Source organism: Salminus brasiliensis, chromosome 13 (assembly GCF_030463535.1).
Source record: "Salminus brasiliensis chromosome 13, fSalBra1.hap2, whole genome shotgun sequence".
Classification (NCBI taxonomy): domain Eukaryota; kingdom Metazoa; phylum Chordata; class Actinopteri; order Characiformes; family Bryconidae; genus Salminus; species Salminus brasiliensis.
The window spans coordinates 19,863,633-19,890,690 of record NC_132890.1 but is presented as its reverse complement, the minus strand read 5'-3'; the positions used below and the strand labels follow the sequence as shown (position 1 = coordinate 19,890,690).

The 27,058-nt window shown below is 42.7% G+C and overlaps 1 protein-coding gene across 7 annotated transcripts in view; it reads left to right on the top strand.

Moving 5' to 3' along the window:
• Window positions 1-26,722, top strand: part of trip12 (thyroid hormone receptor interactor 12) — a 40,419-nt gene extending 13,697 nt beyond the window's left edge. For 5 of the 7 annotated variants that reach the window (XM_072694576.1, XM_072694570.1, XM_072694571.1 and 2 more), the window contains 38 exons: window positions 4,815-4,920; window positions 5,648-5,784; window positions 6,266-6,349; window positions 6,592-6,687; window positions 7,064-7,215; window positions 8,024-8,059; window positions 8,159-8,254; window positions 8,814-8,906; window positions 9,065-9,226; window positions 10,549-10,617; window positions 10,832-10,997; window positions 11,234-11,351; window positions 12,045-12,201; window positions 12,390-12,543; window positions 13,007-13,232; window positions 13,337-13,455; window positions 14,726-14,930; window positions 15,085-15,185; window positions 16,049-16,223; window positions 17,419-17,560; window positions 18,201-18,392; window positions 19,045-19,196; window positions 19,401-19,558; window positions 19,758-19,831; window positions 20,001-20,200; window positions 20,306-20,433; window positions 20,622-20,773; window positions 20,877-21,019; window positions 21,311-21,467; window positions 22,031-22,129; window positions 23,244-23,358; window positions 23,483-23,637; window positions 23,876-24,040; window positions 24,343-24,507; window positions 24,919-25,032; window positions 25,207-25,301; window positions 25,438-25,541; window positions 25,653-26,722. In XM_072694576.1, the coding sequence (XP_072550677.1) occupies window positions 4,815-4,920; window positions 5,648-5,784; window positions 6,266-6,349; window positions 6,592-6,687; window positions 7,064-7,215; window positions 8,024-8,059; window positions 8,159-8,254; window positions 8,814-8,906; window positions 9,065-9,226; window positions 10,549-10,617; window positions 10,832-10,997; window positions 11,234-11,351; window positions 12,045-12,201; window positions 12,390-12,543; window positions 13,007-13,232; window positions 13,337-13,455; window positions 14,726-14,930; window positions 15,085-15,185; window positions 16,049-16,223; window positions 17,419-17,560; window positions 18,201-18,392; window positions 19,045-19,196; window positions 19,401-19,558; window positions 19,758-19,831; window positions 20,001-20,200; window positions 20,306-20,433; window positions 20,622-20,773; window positions 20,877-21,019; window positions 21,311-21,467; window positions 22,031-22,129; window positions 23,244-23,358; window positions 23,483-23,637; window positions 23,876-24,040; window positions 24,343-24,507; window positions 24,919-25,032; window positions 25,207-25,301; window positions 25,438-25,541; window positions 25,653-25,849 (5,159 nt within the window). In that variant the 3' untranslated portion in view covers window positions 25,850-26,722. The remainder of the gene's footprint in view (window positions 1-4,814; window positions 4,921-5,647; window positions 5,785-6,265; window positions 6,350-6,591; window positions 6,688-7,063; window positions 7,216-8,023; window positions 8,060-8,158; window positions 8,255-8,813; window positions 8,907-9,064; window positions 9,227-10,548; window positions 10,618-10,831; window positions 10,998-11,233; window positions 11,352-12,044; window positions 12,202-12,389; window positions 12,544-13,006; window positions 13,233-13,336; window positions 13,456-14,725; window positions 14,931-15,084; window positions 15,186-16,048; window positions 16,224-17,418; window positions 17,561-18,200; window positions 18,393-19,044; window positions 19,197-19,400; window positions 19,559-19,757; window positions 19,832-20,000; window positions 20,201-20,305; window positions 20,434-20,621; window positions 20,774-20,876; window positions 21,020-21,310; window positions 21,468-22,030; window positions 22,130-23,243; window positions 23,359-23,482; window positions 23,638-23,875; window positions 24,041-24,342; window positions 24,508-24,918; window positions 25,033-25,206; window positions 25,302-25,437; window positions 25,542-25,652) is intronic. The other 2 variants (XM_072694577.1, XM_072694575.1) reach the window with 1 other exon arrangement.
• The last annotated feature ends 336 nt before the right edge of the window (window positions 26,723-27,058 follow it).

The window sequence follows — 27,058 nt, the reverse complement described above, 5'->3', positions numbered from 1 at the left end:
GCTGCTTACCTAAGGACCTTAACACCTACATACTCAGATTTATTTACAAACTTGACCTGGAACAAATGACTACGGTGTCATTTACTTCATAACCAACTTGGTACTAATCTGTGACTTTTAAAAGCAGTGAGTGATTTACTTATGTTGTGAAGTCTGTGGAAGTAACCTTCAGCTACAGTGTAATGTTCTCCTTGTGGAGCAGATTCTCAATAAATTTGGCGATTTATATGTAAATCTCACTCTGAGGCTCACTCTGTGTCACATCACATATTCCAGTTTACACTTGCCATGTTCTCCTTCAGGCCACACATATTCATAAGGCTAATGTAGCTAACAAGTAATGTAAGATTATGCCCCACCAACTGATCATGAGTTCTGAATCCTCACTCTTGTGGGCACTGTCTCACTGAGACATGCTTCAGTTGGTGTCAGTAGGCAGTAATGATTGTGTTTAGCTCCTGCTGGTGGGGTTGGTGGGGTCTGGCCATGACTGGGAGTCTGCTCAGGTTACGACAGTGTTGTGCCAGCGGCCTGTGCTAAAAATACCCGCTAACACTAAAGCTACAGTAGCAAACAGCTCGGGGCTGTCGGGAGGAAGAAAGCGTTTTACTGTTGCTTCACTGCTGAACAGGTGAGCTTCAATAACCAGATTGTCCAGAGAGGATTCAGAATGCGCTACATGCAAAGACTTGTGGGAAACGGAGTCTGTGCTGGTGTTTAGACTACAAAACTGTCCTTACAGTGTGATTGGAGGTGAACTTTCCAAGGAGTTTGTGTGTATAGCGCACACATGGCTCTTTTGGTGTTGGGGTGTGTGTGTGAGAGTGAGTAAGATGGATACAGACACACAGTTCAGGGGTCTGTCTCTATGAAGCATGTTTAACTTTGAGTTTTAACTGAGGTGTGGGTGGGTTTGTGACGCTGCTGCAGTGCTCCTACAGAGCCAACTTGAAGGGGAGAACTGAGTGAAACTAGCTGTGCTGGTGACTGTGGAGGTGTGGCTTTGTTTACTTGACTTTGGTCGCTGTGTGTACTCACTAATCGGAACCACAAAGTCAGTTTGTTTCTTAAATCTGGCCTGTATGACCGCCACAATCGCCAGTGAATTTAGCAGAATTTACTGAAGAGGGAGATTATGCTGCAGTTTACTGGTGAGAGTGGGACAGCAGACGTGCGACTGCTTTCTCCCTGTCAGCTCGACAAAATTTCACAAAAAATTGGTTTGAATGCAAAAAAAAATCTTCAGTTGACAGGCTATTTGCAATTTACACAGATGACCCATAACTTTCCCCCATTCTGAACCTCAGACTAGTCTGGGTTCAACCCATGTTGCGTGCTGCCCCTGAGCGGCTGCGTCTGGAGGAGGAAGACTTTGGTTAAGTCTGTCCAGTTTTTCCAATCATACCAGATTTGATTGTTCAGTGGATGTAAGATTGTTGCCTCCCTGTTGTTAATTTAAATGTTTTTGTGTCTGGGATGTTCAGCAGGCTGAATCTGAGAGCAGCTAACCATCTTGTTTAGAAATTTATTTGAAGCAAAGAAACAAAATGCTGATCAGAGAGTGATTGTGATTAAATTTGCATGTGCACACTGGGTGTGTACGGCAGGGTGTGAGGGAGTGTGACTGTAACAGGTGTGGATCTTGAAGGGTTATATTTAGAAGCAGCAGGTTTGGAGCTGTGGACGGTTCCTGACCCTGATGGCAGATTTACCTTAATGTAATTCAGCACTTAGATGAGTTTCAGTTTGATCTCTAGTTAAGACCACCAACTCTCAGCAGTGCATAGGTCAGCTGGGAATATAGTGCGTTCACACACTCTTTAAAAACAAACGTTCATACATCAAATCATGTTTGTAAAATCCCATTACACAGATGTAATGGTGAGTGAAAAACATAGGTGCTAGTCCATCACAGTAGTAGAAACGCAGATCTTTACAACATAGACATACAGAATATGTACACTTGCTAGCACTGTACACACACACACACACACATTATACACATTCTCTATGTACATCATTGCACTGTTTATGTGCAAATGTACAAGTTTTATATATAATCTAAAATGTTTACATCACTATTTGCATATAGACACTGAATAAGGTGTGAATACAAGTGTAGTGTGAGCGAGAAGTCTTTGTGGGTGCAGTGTGACTGAGCACAGTTCCAGTAGGAAAGTGCAGGGTACAGAGTGTGTTTGTATGGGGTGGGGGTGTGATAAGACCGGTGAGAACCTGAGGACTGGTACCTGTCGCTACTGGCTGTTCAGCAGCCTAATTGCTTGGGGTTAGAAGCTCTAAACTGCCTGGTTTTGGTCTTCATGCTTCTGTTCCTCCTGCCACTGGGCAGCTGTGAGAACAAGCAGTGGTTTGGGTAGGTTGAGTCCTTAATAATCCTCCTTAACTTTCTTAGACAGCACCTGGTGTATAAATCCAGACTGTTTGAACGGTTTGTTGTGCTTTCTTCGACATCCATGTGGTGTGTTCTGTTCATGTTCCTCAGCAATGTGAACAACAAGGAACTTGAAGCTGCTGATCCTCTACACAGTGGTCCAACTGATGGAGATAGGAGTGTGAACTTTCTCTCCTGTTTCCTGAAGTCCACTACCAGCTTCTTGGTCTTGCTGATGTTTAGAGAAAGTTCATTTTCCTGGCACCAGTGTGACAGACTGCCTCATCATTGTTAGTGATCAGGCCCACAATTGTCGTGTCCTCAGCAAATTTAATGTTTACCTTTCAGCTGTGTCTGGCTGTGCAGTCACTGGTGTACAGGAGTGGGTTGAGCGCACAGCCCTGGGGGGCTCCGGTGTGACTGTGCAAATTGCAATGAGTTCAGGGTGACTGGTAGTGAGGAGCAGTTGAGGCCTTTTACCAGCCTCTTAAAGCACTTGCTTATGATGGAAGTTTAAGCAACGGAGTGCCAGTCATTCGAGCAAGTAATACACTGGCACGAATGAGTGCGCAAGAGAAGTGTTGAAGAAATTTGCAAACACTCCAGTTAACTGATTGGCACAAGCTTAAGCCATGTTTGAGCTTTACTGGGCTCGCTTGAAGAATCTGCGCACATCAGCTACGGAGAAAGAGGGTGGATGGGACTCTCTTTGTGGGCGTGGCATGTTTTGCCTCCAAAACGAGCACAAAAGTGGTGCAAGAGCTCCCCTTAAAGGCTGTGATTGTGTTTAACCCCTGCCACAAACTTCTGGTGTTGGTGGAATTTAACTGTTGTTGCTCCATGTTCACGTTCGACTGCTTTTATGGTCTTATGGAGAACTTTTTTTTTTTTTTAAATATATAAATACTTTAATACTTTTCTGTATTCCCAGATCTGACAGCAGCGCTACTTGCACCTTGAGCTATGAGAACTTCACAGTTAGTGAAGTTCTCCAATCTACCAATCTAGCCTTAGCTTGTGATTGGAGTAAACACAAACAGATGGTGGTCGGCTCCCATTTGAACTTTTGCCGTAGGTAGGCAGGAGCGGAATGGAGGAGTAGTCCAGAGTCTGTGTGCTGTACAAGATGGGCACTACTTTCAAGTTTTCTTTGTTGGTCCCCAACACAAATTAATGCAGCCTCCAGGCGCGCGACTTCCTGCTTGTTAATCTACTTGTTAACCTGATTGTTAATACTAACTGTGCGAGGCGTTCCAGGTTTGTGTCACCCTGTGGGGTTATATACACAGTGGCAAGAATCTATCTCGGCAGTCTCTGAAATCTCTTTCGTCAGCCACATTGGCCTGCACAAGATGCTGACGTATTTCGGGTCCGGGAAACAGAAAGACTCAATGAAGTGGACATTCCTCTCATTAAACCAAGCATTTTTCATGAAAATTCATGTGGTGCTCAGTGAAGGTGCTCGATGGCTTGGTCTGGAGTTTTGGCTGACATCCATGTCTATCTACAAGGCAGATAATACAGCAGTCTCTTATCTCCCGTTGAAAAAAAATCTGTGCTTCAAGTTTGCACGGTTTGTTGCCAAGGACTGTACGCTTGCTAGTCGTATCCTAGAGAGTCCAGTTTGATCGTAGATCTGAATTTCAGTGAAGTGTTTGACTGTCGTAAAAGAAGGTTCCAGGAACAGTCAGTACAGTAGTAGTGACAGATGCACAATTAACAAAAAGCTGCCAAGACTAAAAGGAGCTCGCAACATGGCAGCCATGCTCAGTGCCAACATTAGAATGTTGAGTATACAAATATATTACAAATATCCCTTCATAATCCCTGTCCCTGATCTCTTTCGCAGCATTTTTTGTTTAAATATTGCTAATAAGTTTAGTAGGTTATAAATAGGTCATTTAGGTTGTCCTTAATGAAGGTAGTAAACTGTGGCACCACTCCATGTTGGTAGTTAACTGCACCTTAATCCAGTTTCTTTTCTATCGAACTTTAGCGGTTCAGAGAAAGATCATCTTTCAGATTGTGAGCTCAGTCCTGTTCTGTATGGAACCACAACGTAACACTACTAATTTATAAACTTATACATGGCTGGTGAAGTGTGGAATGTGGTGAATGCTGAAAGTGTCCTGTTTGCAGTTCTGGAGCTTGGGATTGATGGGATGTTTGACAGATTAAAGAGGATTGTGAGGTGACAGTATGATTGTGCATCCCTGTAAAGATCACAATCCCTACAGTTCACCACACTGATCTGCTGTTTGGTGTGTATGATTGACTGTGGGTTCAGTTAGGGACAGTGAATGAGAGATGGTGTGAAGAGTGATGGATGTATGGGTTCATACTGAATTCCATACCAAAGTGAAAGCAGGACTTTTGGTACACACAGTTCAGATTTTAAGATTCTAATTTTGTGTTCGTTTAGGTTTGAGGAAGTCAAGTAAGAAGCGTAGTGAGTCTCCCCCAGCAGAGCTCCCCAGCTTTAGGAGGAGCACACGCCAGAAGACCACGGGCTCCTGCGCCAGCACCAGGTAAACACACCACAGACGGATAACTTCAACCTAGTACTAGTGTTACCAACTCCAGCCAACACCAGATAAAGTCACCTGAAGCACAGACAGGGCTCGAGACCTTTTGCCTTTCCAGAAAAGTTTCAGAACCATCTGAAAGCACCAAATCTGTGTCAAAGGGAAAAATATGACCACACAATATAAAATAGGTTTAGTTCATATTTATTATTTATATCATATTTAGTTCTTTTGAAATGGTTGTTTCTAAAATGTTCATCGTTAGTTGTGGTAGGACATTTTCATACACTCGTCAAGTCTTAAGTGCATTGTTGGACTTTCAGTAATTTACCTCACAGTGTTCTTTTTCTGGGGAAAAGTGAGTGACATCATATGTATTTCATAGAATAGACTTAATATGTGGTCAAATATCTGTTTAGCATGTTGCAACTTGCCCTGGCATTTTTCACAGCAATCATCAAGCTTCAGACAGAATTCTGGTTGGATGTTTGACTGTTCCTGTTTAGTAAAAGTAATAGATAGTGTGGGGAAGGATGGGACTGGACACAGCATGTGATGGTGTATCCACCCTTAATCCTGGTACTGTTGTTTCTGACTTCTGTCAGAATCTCACCCACAAACAGTTAAGAGTTGGACTGACTAGTTGTGATGAGCCTTAATTTGTATAGTGGTCTAAACAGGTGAGTTTTTATTAGAAGATAATGGCCTTTGCTCTCACTCTCTCTCTTAGTCGGCGAGGCTCTGGCCTGGGAAAGCGCGGGGCAGCCGATACTCGCCGACAGGACAAAATGGCAGACTCCGACAACAACCAGGACGGAGCAAACTCTTCGGCCGCAAGAACAGAAGAGACGCCCCAGGGAGCTTCAGGTACAACAGAGATGGACTTAAATGACAGAGTTTGGTTATACATACACGCACACATCTGTCTGTACCACGACTGTGGCCCGACATGGTTCTGTCTGTACCCGACTGTGGCCATCAGCAGGCTGTGTGTTGATTCTGAGATGCTTTTCTGCTCGCTGTAATTGTGCAGAGTGGTTTTAAGTTACTGTAGCCTTTCTGTCTTCTCCAACTAGTCTGGCCATTCTCTGTTGACCTCTTGCCCCAATAAGGTCTGGAAAACTCCCCCTACTGGATGTGTTTTTCTTCATTGCACCATTGTGAGTGAACTCTCAGGAGTTCCCAGGAGATCCGTGGTTGTAGAAATCACACCACGCTCAAAATCACTGACATGACTTTATCCCCATTCTCGTTGTTGATGTGAACATTACCTGAAGTTGCTGGATCTTATCTGCATGCTTTTATGTTTTTCACTCATGCCACCAAATGTCTCTCCCGCTCTCTCTAGCCTCTAGCTCAGTTGCCGGAGCTGTTGGGATGACCACGTCTGGAGAGAGTGAGTCGGACGACTCTGAAATGGGCCGATTACAAGGTAAAGTACAACCATCTTCGTTCACTGTTTTAACCCTCAACTTCCACCAGCGGGTTGAGCTGTAACACTGACTCTGATATGGGTTCTCTGACTGGTTTTGGGGGCTGTCCTCCTGGGCAGTCCTTACTTTGGATTGAAGTGTCTTAATCAACTTGCTTTAGTATCAGAGTTGTGAAGAGGTGTGAACGCTATGCTGTGGTTTATTTTGTATTTAAAGTGTGTTTGTATTTATTTGGCTACAGCCCTGCTGGAGGCCCGAGGTCTCCCTCCTCACCTGTTTGGGCCCCTGGGCCCCCGAATGTCCCAACTGTTTCACCGCACCATTGGCAGTGGAGCCAGTGAGTACAATACCCTGCCCTCTTGTGCCTCCACCATTGTCTTTTAATGGAGTCGTTATTTCCTGCCTTGTGAATCTCTCCAACCGCTGATTTGCCAGCTAAGCCTGTCTACCTTTACAGAGAGAGGCGGTTTGACTGACCTGTAAACCGACCACAGAGTGCTCAAATGTAGCTTGTAGAGCAAATGTAGAGCAAACTCTTACAACGTAATGGGTACCTGGATCTGTTTGTTGCTCTGTACCTTTGTTTAATTACTCATATTTACAAATTTTTTATGTTAAAACATTAAAATGATTTATTAAATTAATTTCTGTGAACTACGGCATTGTTTTAAATTGTATAGGTAAAGGCAGTTACGCTGTGTGTGTCTGTGTAGGTTCTAAAGCTCAGCAACTGCTGCAGGGTCTGCAGGCTACAGGTGATGAGTCTCAGCAGCTGCAGGCCGCTATAGAGATGTGCCAGCTGTTGGTGATGGGTAACGAGGAGACACTGGGTGGCTTCCCTGTGAAGAGTGTTGTTCCTGCCCTGGTCAGTCTACTTCTTACTCGGGAAGGGAAATGGGATGGTGCCAGCTTACAGTGCTATGCAAAAGTTTGAATTCCCCTGGTCTATAGGTTAGTTGGGAATAGAACATGAACTGTAGAAATAAAGTTCAAGATTATTAAACTTAAAAGGTTTTTTGTTTTTTTTTAGCGTAACTTGTGTTTTATGTTCTATATTTTTATTTTTTTGTATTCATTTATCTTTTGCTTGTTGTTATTTGACATGGCCTACAGTGGCTTTAAGAATATCCACCCCCTTGGATGTTTTCTCTTATTTATTATTATAAATGGAATCATAGTTACATAGTCAATATCATTTATAATACGTAATATAATCAAGAATTTACAATGTAATTTGTTTCTACAAAGTAATGCCAATTATATTTTTAGACCATCATTAGACCACCGATTAGACCTTTCAGATTTACCATAATCTTAGACCTTTTTTTTTTTTTTTTTTGGCAGTCACTGTTAGACTCTTGGCTGCTACAAAAGGTTGACAAGCTGTGACGCTGTGTAGTGACTGTGCAGGGTGACCAAACCTTTGCATGCCATTGTACATGTTTATCTTTATTTGCTACTTGATTAACGTTGTTCATTGAAATGGTAAAATGGCTTTGTTGTGGTACAGCTAGTGGAGAGGTACATGTTTCATCACTTTATCGTTACCCACTGTGGCTCCACTAGAGTGTTTAATGTGGGTTGTTGTGGGGGTTTTGTGTGTGTTAGTGAGGGGGGGTGTACCCTCTGCACCTCTGTTCCTAATCATGTGCTCTCCTGCTTTCTCTCCTCAGATCACGCTGTTACAGATGGAGCATAATTTTGATATTGTGAGTTTGAGTCTTCACTTCTCCATCAGTCACAACTTCTGTATTCCGTGCTGATTTAAACAGAAATTTTAGAGAGTTTGTGTCTCTCTGTCTGTCTAGATGAACCATGCCTCTCGTGCTCTGACCTACATGATGGAGGCTCTGCCCCGCTCCTCCGCTGTCGTGGTGGATGCTATCCCAGTCTTCCTGGAAAAGGTGAGTTATTCTTCTGGATATCTTCATAGATTAATAACCACATGTATCCAGATGATCAGAACAATCCTCTCTCTATGTAACAAAACCCACTGTAACCACTGTATGAAGATCTACTCTGACATTCTTGAAAACAATTACATTGCCTAAAGTTGGATTGGAGTCTTAGGTTCACAAAACTTGTGGAATGAATAAAATGGTATATAAATGTGCTATTAGAGTTTAAAATTAAATTTTGTGAACTTGACATTTGTCACTTTATTTGATGTCAGAAACTTTTTAACAAAATTGACTGTCTATTAGTAAACCTTTACTTCACTGTGTAAAAGCTAAAACCAAAAACCACACAGAATAAAGAACAAGCTATTTTACACTTTTATTTGCTCTGTTAACGGTCATGACATGCAGCATTCATTTTTATTTTTATATTAGTTACCTGAGTGTCTACGGTCAGATTCCCACAAAAAATAGATGGACTCAGTCCACCAATTTCAGATGATTGGAAGATGACTGACAAATGAATCCACCAGTTAAGATATTGTTTGTGTGCGTGCTCTTACAGCTTCAGGTGATCCAGTTTATCGATGTGGCGGAGCAAGCTCTGACCGCCCTGGAGATGTTGTCACGGCGACACAGCAAGGCCATCCTGCAAGCTGTAAGCGTACATAACACACTCCTAGTGTGAAATGTATGAATGAGATCAGAATTTTAGATGGGTAAATACATTAATATCCTGAAGGCAGATTTACAGGTGTGTATGTTTTTTATTTTCTCTGTCTCTGTCTCTCTTGCTCTCTCTCTCTCTCTCTGCAGGGCGGTTTAGCGGACTGTTTGCTGTATCTGGAGTTTTTCAGCATTAATGCTCAGCGGAATGCGTTAGCTATAGCTGCTAACTGCTGTCAGAGCATAACTCCAGATGAGTTCCACTTCGTGGCTGACTCTCTGCCCCTGCTCACACAGAGACTTACACACCAGGTTAGACACACTCAGCACACAGGGAAATCAGGGCTAAGAAAAGAGCAAACAAATCCTTCACCACTTTTGGTCTGCACCACCAGGGGGAGCTAACCTTCAGACCTTCATTATTTATCTAGCTCCCTCAGAGCTGGTGGATGAAACCTTAGGAGGAATCAAGAGGGAGGGGAGGGGAGACTGATCCTCCTCTGGTCAAAACTACTTCATAAATTATTGAAAGAAACGCTGCAGATATGATCAGAATCAAAATAATGAAAGTAGTCTTCAATCAGGTCAGGCTGATACATTTGCTACATTTCTCTGTACTCTAAATCCAGAGTGTGGCTGATGACTAACTAATTAAAAAGAGAAAGGTAACCCAAGTATAATGTGAGTGTGTGCGCGCATGGGTGTATGCGTGTTCTACTGTAATAGAAAGTTGTACACAGACTAAGTTGTAGAGGTATAAGGCAGAAAGGCAGAATTGTAGAGATGGATGCATAGACAGAGAGAGAGAGAGTGTTGGACGCAGATGGACGCATCGTTGTAGAGAGATGAGGTTAGATAAGGTTAGACAGAAGGACGGATGGTAATGGAATGGACAGGCAGACAGCGCTGTGGAGGGATAGACGGAGCACAGTGTTTGTGAAGAATCTGTTCAAGCTGGTGTAAATCTGTTAATGAAGTCACAATGGCTCTGTTAGTCGTGGTGGGGTGAGCGATGTGTAGAATACAGGCTGCAAATCCATCACTATGAATATCTAGCAGTATATCTGAAGCATTACAGGTCCAATATAAACAACCAATATACCACATTAAAGTTTATCTCTGCTTTCCATAGATTTTCTCTTTCATTTTTTTTTTTCAGAAAAGAAAAAGGGAAAAAAAAAAAGAAAAATAAAAAACTTGCGAAAGGATTGTGATTATATAAGACAGTATACTCTGACATGTACAGCTACTGAATTATAATCAAAAAAGTGTTTTTTCCAAAAAAAAAAAAAGGAGATATTTTCTTTAATGAATCCGTCAATCATCTGTAATGGCCATTTTTAGATACGGTTGTGTGAGAGCACGACTGTCAAACTCCCGTCTGTCTTAGGCTGGACAGGTGGGCAGCCATTAACTGGGGGAGAAGGTAGAGAGATGGATTTACGGAGATGGATTTATGGAGTACGGAGTGTACAGTGTGAACATTATCAGAGTGTGGCACTGTGCTAATTGCTGGGGTATAAGCCTTCATTAGCCTCATAGCGCCAGTTTAAAACTAGAGAAGTACCAAACATCATGGACTGCATTTGCCACTCTGTCAGCTGTACTGACCTTTCTCCTCTTTTCTCCCGAAGGATAAGAAGTCTGTGGAAAGCACATGTCTCTGTTTTGCCCGGCTGGTGGACAACTTTCAGCACGAAGAGGTGAGCTGTGAAGAAATACCTGCTTTGGAAGATAAGCCTTCATCCTTAAACATTTATACACACAGCCTTTATCATCACTGAAGATTTGCACACATTAGGGTTTTTTTCTGCTTTACTGATTTTAAAATGAAGTGTGTCCTAGTGCTTCAGTGTGGCACTGTTTCTGCTCAAAGGCAGATCTGTGTTTTTGATTGTTGACCTTTACTCTGTGCAGAATCTGCTGCAGCAGGTTGCGTCTCGGGACCTGCTGACCAACATCCAGCAGCTGCTGGTGGTCACCCCACCCATACTAAGCTCCGGGATGTTCATTATGGTGGTCCGCATGTTCTCCCTCATGTGTTCCAACTGCCCAACCCTCGCAGTCCAGCTGATGAAACAAAGTAAGACACACACACACACACACACACACACACACACACACACACACACAGGCTTTTAAAAACCGTCTTCTAGGGAATTTTTTCAGGGTGGGCCTGTTATGTTATTTTCTTAAACAAGTGTGTCAGCCTCACAATCTTGACAATACAATATATGACTACTGTAACTCCAATCTTAATAACACAAATATCCTATAATATTATAATTATGTCACTCCATACATCTTTTGTGTGTGTAGATATAGCAGAAACTCTGCGGTTCCTGCTGTGCGGAGCGTCTAATGGGAGCTGTCAGGAGCAGATTGATCTGGTACCCAGAAGCCCCCAGGAACTTTACGAGCTCACTTCCCTTATATGGTAACTTCTTGCTGACCTGTGTATGGTTCTGTTTCAGCAAAGAAAATCCAAATTCTGTTCTGATCAACTGAGTAAATCCAGCATTTACAAACAGATCTGAATGCTTTGAATAGTTTTACATAAATGAAAATGCATTTTCCAGTTTAATTGAACACGTTTCATGTAATCATGCAATAACTGTGATGATAGGATATCGGTCTTGATACTAACAAAATTAGCTGGATCAGGTATCGAATAATTAGTCTGATCCAAAGGACCGATTCATTAACAGAACCCTACAGACATCATAACTAACAGCAAAACTACCCCTATCTAACCAGCATGTCCTTGAACTGTCATCAACTTTCAGCAAGTAATCCAGCTTTCCTTCCATATAAGGAGAACAGAGAAAGGAGCAGCTGCTAGCTTTTCTTTAGTCTCACCACCATGCTAGAAAGATGCTAAAAGTTAGGACAGGATTACAGCTAAGTAGAACAGAGGTTTCATCTAAATAGTTTTTATCAAAGAACATGTGGTTAAAAATATAGAAAAGTTATAGATTGTATTAGATCAATTCAATTAAGTAAAGCTATTCTTAAAGCATTAAGATCTGTGTTTAAATGAATTATAAGCAGAATCAGAGTGGTATGATTTATCAGCACTGCTGCAGATTCAGCTCTTCATTTGAACAACTTCTCATTTCTGTGTATGTAGTGAGCTGATGCCGTGCCTCCCCAGAGAGGGCATCTTTGCGGTGGATGCCATGCTGAAAAAGGGCAGTGCTCACACTACAGAGGGTGCTGTTTGGCAGTGGAGGGATGACCGCGGCTTGTGGCACCCCTACAACCGCATAGACAGCCGCATTATTGAGGTACGTCTGAGTGTGTGTGTGTGTGAGAGAGAGAGAGAGGGCTAAGCTATGTGATTTCAGACTCACATAGTGTTTAACTCTGTAATCAAACTAACTTTAACTCCTATGAGCTTCTGAAGTAGCAGAGGTCAGGAGGAGTGCTAGAGAACTTAGGCTTCTCCCTCTGTTGCTCTCTCTCGCTCTCACAGACGGCCCATCAGAATGGTGAGGATGAGATCAGTCTGTCGACACTGGGCCGTGTTTACACCATCGACTTTAACTCTATGCAGCAAATTAACGAGGACACCGGCACGGCCCGAGGCATCCAGAGAAAACCAAACCCACTGGCCAATCCTAACACTGGTAAGAAACACAGAGCCTTCACACACAATTCAGTAATGCCTGAAAGGGTCCGCATCATTCTAACATATGATCCCTCATAATTATTGCTGACAGTTTAAACACACCCCAGTCTGATGGCTGATCCACCGAGAAAGTATTGTTACTGATCCAGTATCAGATATTTTAAGCCAGATTTGCCAGTCATCCATTATTTCTTGTTTTGCACCCAGTTACAGAATGAGGGACATTTACAGAAGGGGACAAAACGCATTAAAACTATAGAGCTGCATGTTTAGATTTTCCTCTGTTAAACAGTTCTATGCCCAAACAGAACATTGATTGTCCAGTCACTGGCTTTATTTTGAACACCATCAGATCATATAAATATCAGTGTTAAAAAGACGTGGGTGTAGAAGTGGTTTCTAAACGCAGACACTAAGTCACTAGTGAGACTGTCCCTGTCCCTTTATCTCTCTGTCTGGAGGTCATCTGGAGGTGCGTGGTGAGGATGCTCGTGCTCAGCTGATGAAGGAGGATCCTGAGCTGGCGAAGTGTTTTATAAAGACGCTGTTCGGTGTGCTGTATGAAGTGTACAGCTCCTCTGCTGGACCTGCAGTCAGACACAAGTGCCTTAGAGCCATCCTTCGCATAATCTACTTTGCAGACGCAGAGCTGCTGAAGGACGTCCTGCGCAACCATGCTGTGTCCAGGTGTGTGTGGTTGTGGGGGGGGGTGAGGGGGTTCTGGCAGGTGGGATAAGTTTCATGTTCAGATGTTAAAATCACCCCTTTGGGTGTGTGCTTGTGTTTTACAGTCACATAGCCTCTATGCTGTCCAGCCAGGACCTGAAGATTGTAGTCGGCTCGCTGCAAATGGCTGAGATCCTCATGCAGAAACTGCCTGACGTGTTCAGTGTCTATTTCAGAAGAGAAGGTAAAAGAAAACACACACACACACACACATTATGGTTTCCATGTTGAAAGAGTACCAACTTTTTTGACCACCTGTGGTGACCACCTTTTTCTAAGGGTTCTAAAAGTTTGGAAAAAAAACAGGTATATTAACCAAAGCACTGTAAACTTACACACAACTTCAAATATATGAATTGCAGAAGTACTGGTGAAATGATTTCTGTATTTGCATAATTTACACACATTCAAGTTTAATTAGTGGGGACCTTTCCACAAGAGCATTACTAATAACAAAAAACATACACAAGTAAATGTACACATCCTGAGATTGTTGCTTTTCTTATAAATAGGTTAAATCTATGACTTGGAGCTTAAATGTTCATAGAGGAGTAATTGAGCTCTTGCAAGATGTCTGCAAATGGTTCTGTCTTTACAACAGAATAATTAGTTTGATGGGTATTCCTAGGTCTCATAGGAAAATCAGTGTTATTTAAAGGTGAATTTTGAAATATTATTTTTGTGTAGAGCTTTTTACAACTAGTATTGTCACACAGCAGCTTTATAGAAATCAATAATGGCACAAGAGATCAACAAAACACAAATCCCCCTGAGCAAACCAAAGGTGACAGTGGCAAGGAAAAACTCCCTTAGAGCTGGAGGAAGAAACCTAGGAGAAACCAAGGTAGTACCCATCCTCCTCTGGTCATTGTGTGAGCTGAAACATTGGTTGTCTTTACACATTTTAACGAAGACCGTATTTAAATAAAATTAAAACCTCAAAAGGTCAGTCTGATATATATAAATACTGCATAACATGCAAATAGACTAATTACTTGTTGAGAAACAAATTCTGAGGGACTGGCAACATTAATTTTATAATTAAGTATTTCTTTCCACTCTGTCTGCATTCTTCATATACAATACAAAAAAAATTATTGATTTTTTTTTTTTCTTTTTTTCTTTTTTTCTTTTTCTTTTTCTTTTTAAAGGTAACACACTATGTAACAATTTCTGTGGGCACCAGTTATAGCCAATTGTACACTTAGTTTCTACTCAGCTACAGACTGAAGGTGTGTTGTGGGGATGTCCTGAGTGTCCAGAAAAGCGTGATAATTAAACAAGAGAAAAAATCCTGTGACCGTTAGGATCTGCCTTAAGTATACCCTAAAGTTCCTGTTAACAAGTGCTGTTTGAACCAGTAACACCATCTATGTCAGTCTTTGCCACACTGATGATTGCAGAGAAATGTGGGAAATGTGGGACTTTATAAACTTTGTGTTTTGTGTGTCCAGGTGTGATGCATCAGGTGAAGAACCTGGCTGAGTCAGAGACATTTTTCACCAGCCCTCCCAAAGCCTGCACGAGTGGGACCACCAGTTTGTGCACCACCACCATCACCACGGCAACCCCTACCGCCGCTTCCAACGTCACTCCGGACCTCGGCTCCCCGAGCTTCCAGCACAGCATGGACGACTCCCTGGACCTCAGCCCACAGGGGTACACACATGCATAAAACATAAAAACACAGGGTTGATTTAAGCTGTTGACTATTAATCAACTTTAGTTAATTTATCATCTAAGTGTGTGTGTGTGTGTGTGTGTGTGTGTGTGTGTGTGTGTGTGTGTGTGTGTGTGTGTGTGTGTGTTCCAGTCGCCTGAGTGATGTTTTGAAGAGGAAGCGTTTGCCGAAGAGAGGACCCCGCCGCCCCAAATACTCGCCCCCAAGAGATGACGATAAAGTGGACAATCAGGGTAAGGACTCTCTCAGGCTCTCAACTACTGCACTTCTGCTCTCATTCTTCTGTTCCTCACCTGCTTTCCACATGTCCACTGTTCACCCTCACCATCCTCTTAACACCCACTCACACAGCAAAACATTATGACCCCAGATCATTAATCTTCACCTGCGCCGCCATCATGACCAAATCAACTATGATCACATAGTCTGTGAGGGTCAAAATGTTTCAGATTATATGTGGGGGGGGGTAGTCTTAAGCAAACGTCCGTAAGTTGATGTCCGTGTAGATCACATCCTCTACAGACACACTTCTATACATTTTAATACACAGCTACAGCAAAAGTCATTCAATCTGGCATGTGCAAAAGTAATGGTACATTACTTGTTGTTTTACTTATTTCCCATCTGGTAAAATCAGTAACCTTTTTGTGAATTCATGTAGAGGATTTATTTGCTTTTCTCAACTGATAAACTGTGTGTCCATCGTTAGGATTCATTAGCATTATCAGTCTGCTGAGGTTTATTCAGTGTAGCCTCAGCAGTTGTTGATTTAGAAAGAAGGTTTTTGTTCTGGGTTTGGATAAAATGAGTTGTTCATAAGAAATGGTTATTGACAATGAACTTTATCTAGCTCCTGTTGTTCATGAAACACAGGTCAGAGAGTTTCATGGCATGAAATAAAAAAGGCTATTGAAGAATCAGTCTCCTGCACAGTTTACCCGTCAGCGCAGTGAACACTCTTGCACTCTAGGGGGACAGTGGACACACATCCAGAGCATTGGAAAGCCTTAGCAGTGTCACCCAGGGAGCAGTTGGGGGTTAGGTACTTGTGGTAAAGAATATGTTTAATATTACTGTATGTAATTTCCTCTCTTAGCCAAGAGTCCCACCACTACAGCATCCCCCAAATCCTCCTTCCTGGCCAGTCTGAACCCCAAAACCTGGGGCAAGCTGGGAACTCAGACCAACAGCGCCAACTCCGAGCCGTCCCGCACAGCTGGGGTCAGCGGCCTTGCCCGAGCCACCCCCAAAGACTCTGTCTCTAATAACAGGTACACACGTGCGCACACACAGTTCTGACTGTGCCTCTCCGGCAAGTGTGATCATCAGGTGTGATGAGTGCTTTGTAAGGAGCTTAAGTTAAGTTGAGTGAAAAATCTAAATCTTCCAGTTCCTCAGAAGCAGTCAGATGGCCAAAATGTTCAGTTTCTAAAGATCACGACTTTAGTTTTGCACGGGATCTGCGGGACTAATGTGGCTGCTAAGTAATTTAACCCTATATCCTTCCAATTAGTTAGCATGTCTACATCACCCACATTTCAAACCATGTGGGGGTCAGTAAACTCTAAAATGACTTGGTGGTTTCTGACACTAAATGGATGAAGCAGGTGACTTCACCCTGGCTAGAAACAATATGGAGAACTCAAACGCCAAGACATGTTCAGGGTATTGACTTGTGGCCATATCACCCAGTACTAATTTAGAACATAGCTAGCTTTAGCTACAATCTAAATTATAGGTGCTAAAACATCCCTTCATATGTCCGATATTGGAATTCTTGCATTTCGTGTAAATATAAAGAATTAATATGATGTTTCTGGTATTAGTTTGTTTTTAATTTAATGTAATGGGAAAAAAAAAACGTGTTTGGTTCGCTGTGGCCCAGTAAGGGGATTGTACAGTGCTTGAGTGCCACGGCGTCCCCATTCAAGTGAAAATTTCCTCTTCTTCCAGTTATTATATATTATGACACAGTAATTGAGAATATTCCAATACACACTATACTACGCCTTTGTTGTCATGGAACTAGATGACTAGGTAAGTGGTATTTGTGTGGAGAGTGGTAGTTTAGTTTTACCACAGGGAGTCCATAATGTGATTCATACAGAATCAGGAATCTGGCTATAAATGACATAGAAGTGCTTCCTCAATTTCCGCATCACCAGCACACCAAATATATCAATTTGACAATTTAGTTTATCTTTATTACTGGGTGTCGGAACTGTCCTCTCGCTTTGGCTGCCAGAAGTTCCTCTCAGGAGGCCTTAGATGTGAAAGCCTCCAGGGGAAAAAAGACTATATGGCGAATTGGAGTGGTGATAAAATCTATTAAGTACATTAACCGTTATACCACCCACCTCATCATGTGAAACTTATCCCGCTCAAATAGGGCTTCATGCTTTTTTATCTTCATCTAAAGAGGGATTTGTATGTGACTGTTTTGTCTTTGGCTGAATTGTTTTACAGGGATAAGATTAAAGCGTGGATTAAGGAGCAGGCCAGTAAATTTGTAGAAAGATATTTCAACTCCGAGAACGTGGACAGCACCAACCCGGCACTCAACGTCCTGCAGAGACTCTGTACTGCCACAGAACAATTACACCTACAGGTACACAAACACACACTCTGCACTAGAGCTGTTCCACCAGCAGACCAAGTACTCGCATTGATCTCTGAATCTTTCTCTTTGGCTTTCACCCACTAATGTAATAAGAGCTACCGTCTTTTGTTATGGTAAATATTAGTAACGCTCTAAATGTAGGAATAGGGAAAGAATCAAACTGGGAAAGAATCAAACTCCACCTCAAGATCAATCAGATTCTGTAGTTCAGCTGGAAGTCAAATGACACAGAGTCCAACCAAAGTCTGTGGTCAAATTCTGAGGCAAAATCAATCAGTCTTCATCTACATACCGCCGGTGGAGCACTAACTTTGTCATTTCTCAGTCAATCAGCACACTTTAGGCAAAATGTGCAAATTAAATTTAATTATCGTTTAGCAGATGAAGAATATAATGCTTCTTTCCAAAAGAAGTGCCCACACTGTCTGGTTTTCCAATAAAAATCCAGTCTTTTGACATTGCCCCTTGATTTGTAATGTGTCCAAATGAGTCTGACTCCCCTGCTCTAAATGTAGATATTGTAATATACACAGAGGTGGAGCTACGGTCTCTCATTAGGGTGAATATTAATACTCTAAATGTAGATATTGTGATATGTACATGTGTGTTTGTGGGTATGTTGGGTCAGGTTGATCGGGGTATGGAGTGTCTGGTGGAGATCTGCAGTATTGTGTCAGAGTCTGACGTGTCGTCGTTCGAGATCCAGCACAGTGGGCTGGTAAAGCAGCTGCTGCTCTACCTGACCTCAAGCAGTGAGCGAGACACAGTCAGCAGAGGCCAGAGAATCAAAAGGTTCCTGCACATCTTCTACGGCTGCCCTGTGAGTTACAGTCCTCCTGATGACCTATAATCACAACGCTACATAATATCAATAATATTTTAAATATGTCATTGTAAATTATTTTTAATTAATGTGACTCTAAAATACAATTTAGCTGTTTTCACTCAGCATTCAACCTTGTGCATTTAGAACCGCCGTATTGATCAAATCTGCATAGCGCGTGTTTAGAGGTGATGTTGCAGAGCAGCTTTACAGAAATCCAGTAATAAGATGAACAACACAAAACATAAGCAGCAGATGATGCTAGATGGGAATTTTTGGGGAATAAGAATATTTTGGAACAGCTCATACTCTCGCTAGGTGATTCGCTCTTAGCAAAAAGGCTTCTAAACAGGTTCGTAAGTAGAACCCTTTTGGTGTTGCGTTGCATTTGCTAAAGAACCCTTGAAGAGAGTATCTGCATGTTTCTTGCTGTCGGTGGGAGAGTGTGTGCAGTTTGAGGATGATGGATGACTATCAGCTGCTGGTCTTTAGGAGAAGAGTTATCGGCAGTTTATAAAGGGAATGTTCCAGTGTTGGAGATCTGCCACTGTTCCATCGAGGCTTTCATGAGCAGAATCTGCTCTGTACGGAGATGTTTCCATCTGTTTATATGAGAGTGTAAAGTGGGGGGTATGTGTTTCGCATGTAGATGCCGGGGCAGGAGCCACTGTTCCGCTTGGAGCCGACAGAGAACGGGCCACTGCTGGCGCTGGTGCACAAGATGAACAGCTGTCTGAGTCAGATGGAGCAGTTTCCTGTTAAAGTGCACGACTTCCCCAGTGGCAATGGAAATGGCAGCAGGTACTGAACAAACACCTTTCACATGCAGTGCCCCTTAGTGGTGCTGAAATAGAGGGCTGTATGGAAATGCACTGTTAGGGTCAGGTAAGTTATGTATAGCTGAAGAATTGCTGCAGGGGGTGTTTTATTCTTATGTTCATTTTATTGAGTTTCTGCTTTCTGTGTTTTTAATTTACACCTCCTTCCTCTTCCTCTGTGTTTTAGAGGTTCTCAAGCCCTGAAGTTCTTTAACACACACCAGCTGAAGTGCCAGCTGCAGAGACACCCAGACTGCACCAATGTCAAGCAGTGGAAGGGGGGGCCTGTTAAAATCGACCCGCTGGCATTGGTACAGGCCATTGAGAGATACCTCGTCGTTAGAGGTGGGTGGGGGTGTGTGTGTGTGGGTGTGAGAGAGAGAGAGAAACTAGCCTCAGATTATAGATCGCACTCTCCCACCCTCTCACTCTATGGAGGGTGAAGGGAAGGAAGGGATGGGTGAATAGAGAGGGGCAGTGAAAGATCTCCTGAATCTGCTTTTTGGAATGTGAAAGTATTAAATCGTGACCCCTGTCTCTGCAGGATACGGCCGAATCAGAGAGGAGGATGAAGACAGTGATGATGATGGTTCTGATGATGAAATTGACGAATCGCTGGTAGGATTTTAGTTCTCAGTTCTGGTTTAAAGTTGCGCACAACATCCAAAATGTAGTATAAAAATATAATGAGATCAAATAATAAAGTGTCAAAAAGCAGCAACGGTCTGAACAGCAGTGTGTGTAGTGTAATTAAATAGCCTCTGCTGACTTTTTGACCCTGCTGCAGGCGGCTCAATTCCTGAACTCGGGCAGTGTCCGGCACCGGCTGCAGTTCTACATTGGAGAGCAGCTGCTGCCCTACAACATGACAGTCTACCAGGCAGTGCGACAGTTCAGCCTTCAGCCAGAGGAGGAGCGCGAGAGCACAGACGATGAGGCTAACCCACTTGGACGTGCAGGAATATGGACCAAAACACACACTATATGGTACACACTCCCACCCACCCACATACAGTCTGACAGGAGTACTGTCTGCAGTTTGAGTTATTTATGGCTATTTATGGCCCATTGAATGTATTTTGATGTGTGTAGGTATAAGCCAGTAAGGGAGGATGAGGATGGTTGTAAAGATGCTGTTGGAGGGAAAAGAGGCCGAGCTCAAACTGCTCCTACCAAGACGTCCCCACGCAACGCTAAGAAGCAGGATGAGCTGTGGCATGGTAAGTAATGACCCAAACACGGTTTACATCAGCACTTCAGGTCCAACTGGTTGTGATCCATTCATATTGTTCTGAAATCAGCTGTTGTTAAGGGCTTAATAGTCAGCAGTTGCTCCTCAGAGTTAAAGTAATTCACTTAATTCTAATTAGGAAATGAGTCATTCTCATCCAGCATGTGTGTATTGCAGATGGTGTGTGTCCAAGCATCACTAACCCGTTGGAGGCGTACCTCATATCCGATCCTCCAGAGGGCATCACGTTTGATGACCCCTCACTAGAGGTCATCCTGCTGCTGAGGGTTCTGCACTCCATTAGCAGATACTGGTTCTACCTCTACGATGTGAGTGTGCGCACACACACACACACACACACACACACACACACACACACTTTCACGGGCATTTAAAAGTTTGGAAACACTTTCATTACTGTGTGTGTTGCAGAATGCTGTGTGTAAGGAGATCATCCCCACTAGTGAGTTCATTAACAGTAAACTGACAGCGAAGGCCAACCGGCAGCTGCAGGACCCACTCGTCATCATGACTGGAAACATCCCCACATGGCTTACGGAACTGGGAAAGACCTGGTACGCACACCATACACTTTTTCTTTCACACATATACACCCATTGTCTTCTGCACACACACTGATGTTGCCCTCTACTGGATTAGGGCAGGTATGTTGGTAATCTGTTAGTAAGTAATTACCTTTATTACATTACATTTGTATTCATCATAGTCATATTTAATAAGAATAATAAATATAATATATATTTTTATTAATAAAAACCATCAGTTTTACTTAGTACATGTAACAAAAACAGCTTAAAACATAAGTGTTTTCGTTTCTTGACATTTTTCCTATGGTTCTTTTGCAGCCCATTCTTCTTCCCATTCGACACGCGGCAGATGTTGTTCTATGTTACCGCGTTTGACCGGGACCGAGCAATGCAGAGGCTGCTGGACACCAACCCTGAAATTAACCAATCAGATTCACAAGATAGCAGAGTGGCCCCGCGACTTGACAGGAAGAAGGTGAGGCAGGAATAGAGTTTTTGGAGATTTTATGGAGTATTTAAATTGTCTGGGACTACAGTTTGTCACTTTATGTACTGAACAAAAAGTTGGATTAGATTGGATTAGATTATATCCAGAGGTAGATTTAGGAAACAGACTCTATGGGTTGGTTTCCCTGACAGGGTTTAGGCTAGTCCTGGACTACACATCATGCTCAATGAAAATTCCCTTTTGAAAGGGCAAGGTAGTCTAGAACTAGGCTTAATCACTGTCTAGGTAACTGACCCTGTATGTTCATACTTCAAAATGTGACATGTCAGTCACTATGTTAAACAGAACTACTCTTAAGCATGGAAGTTTACTCTTTACACCTTCCAGAATTTGACACATCACACCTTCTGCAGCAGCTAAGCCTCTTCCTACACTCTCCACGCTTACACTGCTCTAAAGTGCCATGTGGTCAACCTAGGAATAACAGGACCATAAAAGTGTCAAATGTGAGGGATTGACCGCATCGGAAGGCAAAATTTCAGTTTTTCTTCTCTGATGTGTTTGTTGATGTTTTGTGTGTTCGTCTGCAGCGGACAATAAACCGGGAGGAGCTGCTGAAGCAGGCAGAGTCAGTGATGCAGGACCTGGGCAGCTCCAGAGCCATGCTGGAGATTCAGTACGAAAATGAGGTAAACCTGAACCCCTCTCTGTAAATAATCAGAAATACTAGGGATTCACTAATACCACTATTTCTTTTCCGATACTTATACAGAGACCAGCTTTTCATGTATCTGCCGATACTGAGTACCGATACCAACTCTGACTTAAATACTCGAAAGATGGCTCTAAATCCTGATATTTATGGTGTTTCACTTTTTTAGCTTGTACTTTTTATTTTTTTATTTATTTTTTTATACCTCATCTCAAAAAATATAATAAGCTTGAAAGGACAGCATTTACTGGTTGAGCATAGTTAGAAAGTTTTAGAGCTATGAAAAAATGCCACAATGGGCCACAATGCAGTAACACATGCAAGAAGGGAAGCATAATCTTGCTAAGCTTGACCAAACTGCTGCCGAATTTCATCAAATAAGCCTCTAAGTTGAGGCAGTTACAGGAACTTTTTCTTCAATCTTCTGAACCGTTTGTGTCAATACAATTTTTGCCTTTGCAAGGAGGAGCTTATGAGATACCTAAAACAAATAAGCTTCATCAGCTGATAAATATATTATTGTAGATTTTTTTTCTGCTTAAGTAAGGTAGGTTTGCATATTCAAAACAATAGGATAGCTGGCCTGCAGACAGATATTTCCTTTTTTTTATATATATATATATATATATATATATATATATATATATATATATATATATAAATCGCTAGGCCTATACGTCATATCCTGCAGCGTGACAAATTAAACCAGTTTCTCAGTTATTGCTTTCACTTTGACACAGTCAGGAGGGCATTTGTCACATGTTCTAAGGACTGCTGCTGACCTGTGCTTGCTTGGATTAAGTCTTTGTTCTTTGATGTGGTTTTACTTTAAATACGTAATGAAATTTGACTTACTGAAATCTTTGACACTGCTTGAAATACGGGTGTTGCAGATATTGCTGTGGGCATTTGTGCTGCTGCCCGTCTCTACCTAGAAATTGTCCCACACTGCGATAAGCTGTTCGCTTCAGTCAAGTGTCATTTAGTGGTGCACATGCGTGTCTAAGCTTCATGGTATGGGCGTTTTCTATTGCTGTGCCAGTATCGGCGTGCTTATTACTAAATTTGCATGCTTGCTTTTTTTTTTTCAGGTGGGAACAGGTCTGGGTCCAACACTGGAGTTTTATGCTCTGGTGTCTCAGGAGCTGCAGAGAGCTGATCTTGGTCTGTGGAGAGGAGAGGAGGTCACACTCGCTAACCCAAAAGGTCACCTCACACACGCACATCTTAGACTCATAGGTGTGAGCTTTTTAGAGCCAAGCAACCTGCTGCTTCAGAACCTGTCTGTCTCTGTCTGACAGACACTTGTGCTGTTGTCCCTTGTCTACAGGGAGTCAGGAGGGCACAAAGTACATGTTCAGCTCCAGAGGGCTGTTCGCAGTGCCGTTTGGCCGCAGCACCAAACCTGCACACATCGCCAAGATCAAAATGAAGTTTCGCTTCCTTGGAAAACTCATGGCCAAAGCCATCATGGACTTTAGACTGGTAAAACACACACACACTCAGTACAGTTTACCATTTCCAGCTAGAGCTCAGCATCATAAGGTTTAATGTAACCTTTTAAATGTAGTTCAGACTTTAAGTGCCTTTCAGTTCATTCTCAGTTACCTTACCGGCCTCAGAGTCAGCAGTTCCTCAGTGTAGCCAGCATGTAAAAACTGTAGTAATTTAAAACGGTTAGTAATTTAAAATGTGAAGCCAACCTTCTACTCCTCCCCTACAGCTGGACCTGCCGCTGGGTTTGCCATTCTATAAGTGGATGTTGAGGCACGAGTCATCTATCAGCTCACATGACCTCGTCAACATTGACCCTGGAGTCGCCAAATCTATACAGCACCTGGAGGACATCATCAGACAGAAGAGGAGACTTGAACAGGACCAATCACACGTGAGGATTACAGAAATAAATGACACGCATGTGCACACTGATTCATTTTTAAATTTTTTTTTTATGGCCACATCAATGGTCCATGGGTCCGTTGTGTCCCAGCTCCTTTCAAAACAAGGAGAGGGTGACAGTTGTGCCGGGGAGGGGCAGAACGTTACAACACACATTCCTGATCAGTAACATGAGCTGTAATTAGTGATTAACAATTTTTTATATATATATATATATACATATATATACATTTTTTTTTTTTTTTTTTGAGATTTTGTTTGAGATTAGCCCAGTTGTGTTTGTGCTCACAGACAAGGGAGACGCTGCAGCTTGCTCTTGAGAGTCTGAACATGAACGGCTGCTCGGTTGAGGATCTGGGACTCGACTTCACACTGCCTGGATTCCCAAACATCGAGCTGAAGAAGGGCGGGAAGGATGTTTCTGTGACCATACACAACTTGGAAGAGTACCTGAGGGTGGGTCACTGTCTGTCACACACTCACTTGATCACTCGCTTGGTCTGCCGGTCTGTAACTGAGCCTCTCCCTTATTGAGGTCAATCACCAAATCTTTGGTTAAATGAGTTAGTCACTGTCACCAACTCAGTCACTAAGTCAGTCACTCCCTCAGTCACTTACTGACTGACATTCTGATGGTGTTGCTATAGATGGTGTGTTTAGGATTCATTCTAATGTGGTTTTCAGCACTGTGTTTGAAAGTGACTCCAATCAGATATGAAAGTCTCACATTCAGTGTGTTCATTTTAATACATCGGTCTTGCTTGTGTACCTTCAGGGTGAGACCAGCTGTAGTTGGGTTTGCAGTCCTGACTGTGTTCAGTCAGCCCTCATGAATTTTTTTTTTTCACTCTGTGTGCCCGTATGTAGCTGGTGGTCTACTGGACTCTGAATGAGGGTGTTTCACGGCAGTTTGAGTCGTTCAGGGAAGGGTTTGAGTCGGTCTTTCCTCTCCACCATCTGCAGTACTTCTACCCTGAAGAGGTGAGTGTTCCCTCTGACTACACTTCCTCTAAAAAACATCAATAATCATTATTATTTGCTTCTAATACATGTTTATGAATAGAGTGATTATTCTGTACAGGGTTAGTTAACGAAAGACAGTTGATGAGTGTGATGTGCAGTTGGAGGAGAATTGATCTGTTTGTGTTGGTTCAGTTGGATCAGCTGCTGTGCGGCAGCAAGTCTGAGACATGGGATGTGAAAACTTTAATGGAGTGCTGCAGACCTGACCATGGATACACACATGACAGGTACACTTTTGTTTAGGAAAACATGTAAGCAGACGTTACTCGCCTCTGCCTCTGAAAGTGGAGACATGGATCCCTCGTGATTGTGTGTGTGTGTGTGTGTGTGTGTGTGTGTGTGTGTGTGTGTGTGTGTGTGTAGCCGGGCAGTGCGGTTCCTCTTTGAGGTTCTAAGCAGTTTTGATGCGGAGCAGCAGAGACTTTTCCTCCAGTTTGTGACTGGGAGCCCCCGACTACCAGTAGGAGGTAAGAGTAACGGACTGTACCATTAATGGGCTTAGGCGTGTGGGGTGTCAGACTGGGGGTTTATGAGTTAACTGAGGAAAGGTTTGTCGTTTTTTGTTCGATCTCCTCCAGGTTTCCGGAGTTTGAACCCTCCCCTCACCATCGTACGCAAAACGTTCGAGTCGACGGAGAACCCAGATGATTTCCTGCCGTCGGTGATGACATGCGTGAACTACCTGAAGCTGCCGGATTACTCGAGCATCGAGATAATGCGCGAGAAACTGTTAATTGCAGCTCGTGAAGGACAGCAGTCCTTTCATCTGTCCTGATCGCCCGCACTCATGCAGAAATGCCTTCAGAACCCACTGCAAAACCCAAACCCACACACATCACTTCCTTTCCTCCTCCACTTTTCTATTATTTTTCTTCTTCCCCCCCCCCCCCTATTTTTGTTTTTTGTTTTTTAAGCTCCTCTGAGGCAGAGTGTAATGCTGCCTCTCTGTGTAGGGTAAAGCAGCTTCTGGAAATAAAGCTGAAGAAAAGACTGATGTTCTCTTTGCTGCCCTTCTCACTGAGAGCAGAGAAGGAAAGGCATCGCGAGACTCCAGGATTTCCCAAACTCAGCGAATCAGAGCAGATTAAAGCGCATTTATCAGTAGCCGATTAGTGTAAAGTGTGGGGGGGGGGGGGGGGTGGAGGTTATTAAGGCCTGCGTTTGATCTGAGATTTAAAAGGGATTTTTGTTTTTCTCTGGAGTGGTGATTGACATCACTGTGTGCTTTCGGGGGGAGGGGGGTCCATCCAGCAGGCGGCACTCTCTTACAGCTCCAAAGATCATTTGTACAGACCAACATTTGCAGATTTTGCTCATTCTACACATTTGATAGAATAGCTGTGTGGCCTCCTGTCGCCCGGCTGACATCCTGCTCTTCGTTTCGTATCTCCCTCACGCTTTCCTTTTCTCTCGTCCTGTTTTTCCCTTTTTGTTTGCAAGCATTTTTCAAAAAAAAAAAGTGTAAGAAAGTTGCAGATGGATGCGGGTAGTGTTGGAAGAATAGTATCTATTATGATTATTATTATTATTATTATTGTTTTTTTTTTTTGTTGTTTTTTTTTATCTTATCATAATTGAAATGGTTTTCTGGCCGACATTTACTCCTCAGTGTCGCTCTGTGTTGTATCAGCTGCGCTGGATTGTTTTTTTTTTTTTTTTTTTTTTTTTTTTTTTTTTTTTTTTTTTTTTTTTGTGGGGGTGGGGGGGCCTCTTTTGTGGATAAGTGTAGTGCCTCTGCTGGACACGCAAGGAACTGCAGCGAAAGCGGCCAGTCCCATCCAGTCATGTAGCTGAGCACAAAGTTAATTAAACAAAAAGGAAAAGAATTGGCTGGTCTCCTTTTATCGTTTCATGGCCAGATAAACATTTCAGAACAGAAACTCATTTATTAAAAGTTTATATGCAGTTTCTCACCTGGTTCCAGGTGGGAGGTTCTGCTTATTTTAATTTTATATATATATATATATATATATATATATATATA